The sequence below is a fragment of the Acartia tonsa genome, chromosome 13 (assembly GCF_053477335.1).
Source record: "Acartia tonsa isolate MP-2025a chromosome 13, ASM5347733v1, whole genome shotgun sequence".
Classification (NCBI taxonomy): Eukaryota; Metazoa; Arthropoda; class Copepoda; order Calanoida; family Acartiidae; genus Acartia; species Acartia tonsa.
The window spans coordinates 35,953,129-35,962,859 of NC_137272.1; the positions used below are offsets into that span (position 1 = coordinate 35,953,129).

The 9,731-nt window shown below is 32.5% G+C and overlaps 1 protein-coding gene across 1 annotated transcript in view; it reads right to left on the reverse strand.

The window, feature by feature from the left end:
• LOC145304153 (uncharacterized) overlaps positions 1-9,329 on the reverse strand; it is a 31,801-nt gene extending 22,472 nt beyond the window's left edge. The window contains exons 1-5 of the mRNA XM_080145921.1: positions 9,124-9,329; positions 3,900-3,977; positions 3,306-3,364; positions 2,951-3,073; positions 1,407-1,470 (exon numbers count right to left, since the gene is read on the reverse strand). Coding sequence (XP_080002047.1) covers positions 1,407-1,470; positions 2,951-3,073; positions 3,306-3,364; positions 3,900-3,977; positions 9,124-9,198 — 399 coding nt within the window. The 5' untranslated portion in view covers positions 9,199-9,329. The remainder of the gene's footprint in view (positions 1-1,406; positions 1,471-2,950; positions 3,074-3,305; positions 3,365-3,899; positions 3,978-9,123) is intronic.
• Between the last annotated feature and the right edge of the window lie 402 nt (positions 9,330-9,731).

Below are 9,731 nucleotides of genomic sequence, written 5' to 3' on the forward strand. Positions count from 1 at the left end.
ACCGCAGATGACCCCATCGGCAGCGGTCAGATTGGACTGGCTAAATAGGGGAGGGGTACGGACACTTAGCAACCCCGCGCCCCTCAGGCAACTATTCTACCGGAAGATGGTGCCTTCCCCTTTACTGCAGCTTACCCCACAGATGCCTACCGCCACGGGCTACGCCCTTGTCTCCCACACCCCCTTCAAACCTAACTCATTGTTATAATCTATTTTGTATATATATAGTAACCACCCATTGTAAATGTATTAGTTTAAATATAATTTCTGTATGAGTAAATCCTGCTAGTTTGTTTTGGTAGAATACTTCAAGGCTAGGGGCTCGTTGGATTCGAACTCGCAACCGGTGAGCTGAAACGCTTCGGCTTACCACAAAAACACCAATCTTGATTATGTATTAAACCCCCTTGCTATTTGTTTGGTTTAAGTTTAGTGTAAAAAATGTAGGGGACATATCACAAAAAAAATCTGTGCAGGTCACTGCCTTGAACCTTTAATTTGCTGAAATGCTTATTGCTTATATTGGTTTTTATTGTATTTAACAGTGGATAAACAGTTTCATTTTTTACTTTTTAAAAAAATCTTATTGTTTATCTCTTTACATTTATGTTTTTTCTGTGAATATAATATTTATATTTTCTCTTGATAAAAATCTGTGCACATCTTCATGAAATATCCAAAATAAACACTGTTGAAACCAGAGGTGAATTCTTTAAAAATTCGTTATATATCGAATATATATTTGTTTGTTTTTTAAATGGTCATCATAGATGACATATTGGCGAAATAACATCTCTGATAGATATATGTGTGTTTTATGCTGGAATTTTATATGTATACTATTTGTACTTACAAATTATGAAACAGATATAACACGAGAGGCACTTTATATTCTACTAGCCTCTGCGCCCCTAGCCTCTAGGGGCTTTGCCCAAAGAGATAATTTCATAAAAAAAAATTTAAAATCTGGTGCTGCTAATTTTATGTGAAGTAGTTTCCCCAGAAATTTTTTTTTTGGGGGGGGGTGGGAATTTTCATTTTTTGGGAGGTTTGGCTTGTCCCACCTCCAAGAAAATAGCTTAAAATTACCAATTGACCAATAGGTATTTACCCTGAAGAGTAGAATCCGATCGGTTCAGTGGTTACTAAGATCTTAAGCTTCAGACAGACAGACATCAAGCTACTTTGTATTATGGATATTATTTAATATTCATATTCTCAGTTAACATTAACATTTAGTCTATTCTTGGGGATCTCTTGAAAATATATAACCCCTACTGTTATCTCGGGATATAAAAAAGATACTAAGTCAAAATAAAATGCAAAATTGCTTTGAATTAAAATCATGAAGATTTATATCAAATTGTTCTTCTTCAAAAAATGTCTTCTAATTTAATATTTGCTACCTGAGGTTCAATTCTATCCATAGTAGACATTATCCTTACTGTTGGACCATTTCTGTTTCTCTCCCTAAACACAAGCAAATTTCGTCCTGACAGAACTGGTAGGTAAGTAAAAATTTAGCTAAATAATCATCACTCAGGACTCTATGGCAGGGAGTAAGGGAGGGGACAATTGGTCGAATATTCAATTTTTAGGTTTCTCAGACTTTGGGTACTGGCTTAAAGGGAATGTGCAAGAATTTAGCAGGATCTGACTGACTTTGGGTACTAGCACATCGAATGCGGCTAACTTGCAAGGTTAGTTTTGAATATAGCAGACGAGTATCAATAAACTTAATTTGTTTTGAGATCTGGTTTGAACATTTTTTTCTCCAGAAAGTATAATTTTATACATAAAATCTTTATTGTGATATTTGTGTAATGAACAATCTAAGAAACCTTACAATTTGGGGTTATGGGGCTATGGGTTAACGGCTTCCAGGAAGATTTTTCTAGTAATCAATTACAGAATGGTTACATCAGTCTGATGTGGTGGTAATCTAATTTTCAAATGAATGCTTTTTTTTCTTGGAACTTTTTTCTTATTTCATAGTTTTCTAAATTCTATTAACATACCCTTTAAAATTTCCTTACATTTTCTGGATAAATCTAAATTCTTGGTCTTTCAGCGAAAACTCTTAAATTGAATGAATTGCCCATTGTCCCCTCCCTTACTAACTGCCTATATGGACACTTGTTGTGGTGAGAGGGAGGGGGGTGAAGTCGAAAATGCCCCGTTTTCAATTTTTGTTTCAAAATGAAAAGGTAAAAATGTATTTTTTGGAGGGAGGTCATTAATTAGTGGCGATTTCTCCTGGAAGGGTGTTGGTAACCTCCCCCATAATAAATTGTAAAGAAGAACCATATAGATTCAGCAGTTAGTGAAATCCTACGGATCTTGTTACATTTATAGGTTTTCTGAATAGTTTATGGATAAAAATCATGATGATAGTAAAATTATGGTCCCAACAACAAAACATGGATGGAGCATGTTTTCTCTCCCGTATTATAGATGGATTAAGAATGTTTTTTTTCAATAGTAAGGGAAGGGGAAATGTATTTACCTATAAACAGGCGTAACACATTACCATGCATTTAGTTAGAATATGCAGACAAAGGTCGTGCAATTATCGGGTTGTAGTTGGAGCTTTTTTGATACCTAGGGTGAAAATCTAAGAGTCAATAACATAAAAACAAGGATAACAACATCCATAAGTAGCGAAGCACAAAAATATCATGAATTGGAATACGGACAAGGAGATTTAAAGAGCATTTGTTAAAATCAAGAGTGGGTTATTGGAGAAAAAAATCACGAAACCTTTCTAACATATTCAATAGGAGATGAGAAAATAACGTTTCCCCCTTTTCCTGTCTGACGGACAGACATTTGGAATTATATAGTAGCTTCGCTGCTAAAAAGACAGCACAGCTAGAGTTGTTACCAGATATTCAATCAAATATAGTTCAGAAAAGTAAGAACAGATGGCGCTGCAGGTAACATCACTCACCTTACATCCAGATAAGCATTCAGTAGGAAGAAAGTTCCATTGCTGGTCTCCTGTTGTTGCCAGTACATGTTGTTGAAATTTAGTTCATAAACTTTTGGAAAGGTGGCGCAATTTGAATCCCCTCTATTAACATAAAATATAATGTAGATACCATATCAGAAGAACAATAATATCCTGTAAAATGTACTGTGTTGTTTAATGTTAAGTTCATATAATGCTTATTAATTTTTGACACTCTATAAGTGTTTATGTTTCAGTGCTTCGTTTTTTTTTTTTGGTGTTGTCATTCTTGTTTTAGATATATTTGTTAATTGATAATAAAAAAAAGATTAATTGAACTAAAGGTAAAAATTACCTCATATTATGGAATCTGTAATCAAGGAGTGTGGCGATTGGAAGACTTGGAATAGTTTTCTAAAATATTTTTATGGTATTAAACTCAACATTTTTTTATTGAGGGGGGGGGGTTATTACTTTTCACTCTTTAAAAACCCCTTGGAAATATATCCAAGACTTTGAATTATTTAAAATTTTGAGAGCAATATTTTTTTAATATTAAATAAACATCAACTGAGTGTCTGAACAATCAGACAGACCAACTAATAAGAATTTGTAGCAGACGATGTTTTTGTTTATATTTAGATAACTTTTAATCTAACGTTTTTTTTGAAAAATTTCAATTCCACAAGCATACTTCAACTTTTTTAAAAACAAACCTTTGTACAGTAAAGAACTATGATCAAGAAGATTGACAAGGATTATATGTGATTTAATCGAAATATATTCCTACAATGGAGCTGTGTGTTTTTCCTTGGAAGTCTCTTTTCAAAAACAGTGCCGTGTATTATTCCATTAAAATAAATAATGAGGTCGGATAGTTTCTTCTACTGTGTTACCAATGCAATTGTCCCATTAAAGGGTTGTTCTGACTTTCAGTATATTTTTTTACCTTTAATCCATAAAGCGTCTCAACTTCGGTAAGTTTTTTACTCCAGTCTATCAGTGGCTTTGCTTTTAATGGGTCAATCTACAAAAAATAATTATGAATAATAGTGTGAATCACAAACGAAGATAAGTGTCCCTAATGGTATTTTCTTATGTCAGGCTTATGTAAGCTTTTAGTTAAGTATCCCTTTGGAGTTTCTTAGTTATTGATAAGTATTCCTAAATGTAGTAATGTTAAGTAAGACTTAGGGAAGCTTTAAGGTACCTTATGAAGTTTACTAGGGGTTCCTATTTTGTTCTTAGTTACATTAAGTTATGTCAAGAATAAGCAGGTTTGATACACGAGTACCTTTTTGGTTATGTCTTAAAACAGCCAATTGTTTTTCTAACTAAAATTTTTTAGAAATATTTCTATCTTTTTTAAGTTTTTGAGCACGGTTCCTTGTAAATTCTGCCACATACATCCTATCTGTGTTATACATAATAGCAATTAACCATCTAAGGCCTCTTTAAAGATATTTTTGATTTTTCTAATTATAAAGAATGGTTACTTAAAAATATTTTTTAGAGGGTGATTTTTTTAATAGAAAATATGGTAAATTAACCTCCCCCATTATATATAAAACACAAATCATATTCAAATATTGGAAATGGGCAGGTGACCTAAAGATTTGCAGATTATTTTTTTTGTTAAAATGAATGAACAACAAAATAGATGTAATCATTTCATTCTACATTTAAAGAGTAATTATTCAAAATTTATTACAATGAGTACACTTTTAGTTATTTATATTGTTTCTTTTTTTCTATTTATGTAGACGAAAAAAACTTTACTCTAATTAAGATTTATCTTTCATATTTTTTTATTTTATTTCTTAATTATTTAATTAGGGTTACATAAAATTACTTAGGTATACTTAACATATTAAAGGTATCTTATCTAGTTAAGTCAGGTAGAAAGCAAGTACAAATTCTTATTCAATCCAGGGAGGGAGGGTTCATTGGGCTTTCTAAAATTTTACATTAGTCCCCAAATTTGTATAATAACGTTTTCTTATTCAATAGCTTAATAACTTTTGGGACTTTTTTTCGAAATTTAATTGGTATGTTCATTAATCTTAATATCCAACCGTTTTTATATGGGGGGGGGGGGGAGATCAAAATTCAAAAATTTTGCCTAGGCATCCCAAAATTCAATTTGGGCGGGGTATCAATGTATCTACTATTGTCTTATCCCTTTAGATCCCTGATTTAATCTACATTTAACTGATTGACATATTCATTTGTGTTCCTTCATATGCGCTAAAATTCTTATACTAAAGTAACATGATGTTTGTTTGTCTGTGTGTCTGTTCCAAAGGATCTCGCTAAACGCTGAACCCATCGGGTACTCCTTAACAGGGTAGATTCTCATGGTTTCTGGGAAGGTTTATAAATATTTTGGGGGAGGGTACAACCACCCTCCCAAGAGAAATGACAAAAAAACTAAATATTTAAAATATATGGGAGACTTCAACGTAACATAAAGAGAATTATCGTAAAATAAAGAAGTAATGTAGAGACTTTAACAAATAAAAACATCTAAAGTGCCACTAAAGGCCTATAGGGGCGTAGCCGCTATTTTAGAAATAAAGTAAAAGTTAAGGTAAATACAATGGTCATAAAAAAAGAGATATAATCAAGGATGTTTAAAATATCTTGCTAGCTTCTGGAATGAATAGATTTTTTTCATGGAAGCTTCTTATATGCCATTAGTTATATTTTTAACAAAAGGAAACTTATTCTTGCTTTAAAAAACTTTTAAAGATACTAAAAACTGTTTTCATGCGCAGTTCTTAGTCCAGTCCTACACACACAGACATACACCCTATCTTTTGGCTAAAGATATTAGATTTATTTGAATTGCTTCAAAACATTTTGTACAGGATGATTTTTAAAAGCGAGGCTCTCTATAATTAGGGTAGGTCCGTCCAAGAAAGATAGCTTTTATTCGTTAATTTATGCATGTTATAATTGTCCTATTGATTTCAAACTTTGCATGATGATTCCTGTAGTAGTTAGGTACGATTTATAAAGCATAGCAACTCTATAATCATGAACAGAATGTCCATTCGTCCATTTTAAACATGTTGATTTTTCTACTTTTTTAACAACAATTTTTTATGTGATCTGATTATCCCTTTGATCTGCTTTTTGGTATATTGATTACATTATTCTATATCAAGCAGTTTTTCAACAAATTTACTTACAATTTTGCTTCGACTCTCATACATTTATATTCTGATTATTCAGTTCTGACACTATACAAGTGTTAATGTTCGTGATTTTTTAAAATTAATTTCGTTATTGGTATAAGCTGGTAATAAATAGCCCATTGTTCCCTTTTTCTCTATTAAAATAAAACATGTGATGTTTTATTAGCAATTTTCTTAGCACAGTAAAAAATGTTTTCAGTGTTCTCTTTTCCCAAAATCAACACTTCATAAGATAGGCGAAGCATTGCCGTAAAAAAATATAATCAAAAATAAGTCATTTAAAGCTGTCATTCAAGTTTTGAAGAAATAAAGGAACACCAATAAAGAAATTATCAAGTAAGAATTATTAAAAGGTATAATCTAGATACATACTCCCAAATTCAGCCAATAGGAATACAGGGGAGGATCAATCTACCATATATTGGTTAGAAAGTAAACAAACTTTGGTTAGAAAGAGCAATTATCCTTTCATATCATTCGCAAAATGAATCATCTATAAAACGTCTTTCATAGGATAAGCCTTTGCTTTGGTTAATCATATGGTTAAAAAATTTCTTCCCTTGCATGATGTAAAGCATATGACATAACATATATAAGAAGTCATCTTTAAATAGTTAACTTTCTTGGGATAAAGTTACCTCTTTGGATATTCCTTATTAAACTTCACAACTTATTGGGCCCGATTTGCCATCTAGATCTACTATATCTATTGGTTCATTATACTATACTTTTGTACTTTCTTGGTAGAATATTTTTTTAAAGGTTATTATTTAAAACAGCTAACTGTTCTTTTAGCTTAAAAATCATAAAAATTGTATAGCTTTCATTCGTTTTTAAGTAGTTTCTATTCAAGTCCTGTCTTTGTTATACATAATAGCTACAACCCCTCTAAGCTTTAAAGTTGTTAGATTTATAAAGAAAGGTTAAAAAAACGTTTTGTAGAGAGTGATTTCTTAGCTTGGTAAAGGCACCATGTAAAATATAGGTAAAACACATGACATATAATCAAATATTAGAAATAGGAAAGTGTTGAACCTATGATCCTTTTTTGTTAAAATGTATGAACATCTATATAGATATTAAAATTAAAATCTACAAAGAGTCACATGTTAACAAATTTTATATGTTTATTACAAAGAGTAGCTTTTAGTTCTATATGATCTATCCTTATATTTTTTTTTCTATTATAGTAAAATTAAAAATAATCTACACAAAGTTTTGTTGAAAAAACATCAAATTGTCATCCTAAGAAAGAATTTTATTTCTTATTATTTTTAAAATTAGTTAAGGTACCTTTTTTTGATAAGATACCCTAGGATTTTTGATAAGATACCCTTGGATATGTGGATCAAAACGGATGATTTATAAGGTAGGGGCATCGAAGATGGGGAGGGGATTAAGCTACCTTTACATAAATAGTTAGGGATTCCTAAACCGTTCTTTGCAAAGAAAGCAGGTAGAAATTAATAGGGAAGGGTGGTGGGGGGGGGGGGGGGTAGATATACCACACTTTTCTGGGATCTTGCTGAGTCAAGTATCAACTGTTGGGAATATCAAAGGATGACTCCATGCAAAATTTGAGCCGGATCCGGCCAAAACCGGCCATGAATTTTATGAAAAACCGGTTTTTTCCGGTTTTTAGGGGGTATCTGTAAATCGATTCAGCTGGAGCAAAACCGGTTAAAGGTACAAAAAATTTTACTTCACATGAAATTTAGCCAATGCAATTGCCTACAAAAATGTACTTCATCATCAACTTGATTGGACAACTCTTTCCCCTCCTAAATGTCCATTAAAACCTCGGAAACGGCAAAAATCGCCAAAAATCACGCCTTCGGCGGCAAATAACGGCTAAACGGTCAGCCGGAGGCGAATGAAACACAAATAAAGAAATGTCTGCCTCAAAAAGTTGTTCAACATGAAAGAGATGCTTGAAGTCTCTAAAACGACTCCTTCCCCTCCTTTAAGGGGAAAAACTGAAAAAACGTGATTTTCAAAAGTATGCCCACTTCGTGGGTGTGGGGGGCACTGAACCCGTCACCCCAGGGTCAACAAATATAAAGTCTAGGCGGCCCACAATGCTGAATTTTCACCAAGTGAAAGTCTTGTGTCATTATCTCTTATGAGAAAAAAGTTATTAATTAATTAAAATTTCAAATTGTGATTTTTTGATGGATTTCTTTGATGAAATGACAGGCTGGTCAATTTTTAGGCCATTTTTTGCGGTTTTTGGGCCGTCACGCCCAAACGGTTTGAGATAATCTCACGGGACCTTTTGCCCGAACTAAGCCTGGTTATTAGTAAGGTCTAAGAAAAAAAAATCGTTTAAAAAATAGGTTAAAAACAGTTAAAAAATATATTGATTTCTGACTTCAAATCTGAGGGATTTATTTAGTGATAAATAATTTATTAATTTTTAGTGGCTGCGACCCAAGTCTCTAGGTGCTATGTAATAGAAAAGTAAGTAGCCTATAACCACCCTAAAAATATAAATATAAATTTTCCTCGAAAAACAAAAGTCAATCGGATAATCGATTTCAGAGTTATTTTGCTTAAAAACGAAACCTTACTACTTTATATTAGTGACTAGCGGTTCCCCCCCCATAGAGGCCTCTAGGTGCACTTGAGGAGGGGAGAGTCGAATTTGTTATTTTTGTATTTCAAAAGAAATAGTAAAAAAAAATTTGGGGGGGGGGGGGATTTTTTAAGGGGGTGGGTGCCCCACTCTCTACATTTTTTATTTTAGTTTTTTAAAAATATTTTTTTGGAGGGGTGTAATTTTTTCTAGGGGCGATTTCTCTTGGGGCGGGGGTGGTAACCTCCCCAAAAATAGTTATAAACCTTCTCGGGACCTATGAGAATCTACCCTGTTAAGGAGAACCCGATCAGATCAGTGGTTAGCGAGATCCTTCGGTACAAACAAACAGACAAACATTCTTTTACTTTATTATAAGGATTATAAGGATTAATTACATTTTCTTCAACAGGAGGAAACTCTTCCAATTCCTCATCCTCAGCAATGACATCTTTGTCAGCCTCTTGGGTCATAACAGCATCATTCCTCACAACTAATTCTTCTATTTTTTCATGTGTTAGTTGTTCCTTGATTTCTTGCAAAACAGTTGGCGCATTTTCTTCAGATTTGACTGGACCATTTTCTGTTGTTATTTTGCCAAATATCTCCTTTTTAACGTTAAAAAATTCGTAAATTCTAACACTTGATACAATTGAAGCTGTTTAGTTGGCATAAAAGAAAAAGAAATGGAGAGAATATGTGTGATCATTTGCAGAAAATCACGAAACCTTTATAAAATATAAGTATTTATGTTTTAAAGCATTACAACAGACCGAGAGTCCAAGTGAAATGATATACTGGTTGCTCATTTATAAAAGATATTTTCACAAAAAAATCAGCTATCTATGTTTAATAGCAGCCGAGTAAATAACCCATGACGTTACAAACAGACTAACTTCTGGGCGGATGGACAAAGGGAATTGAGTATTTAATTTTTAAAAGAATTATAGGAAAAATTTTCAATGTTATAGAAACATGTTTCTATCCCTTGTTGGGAGTCTTAATC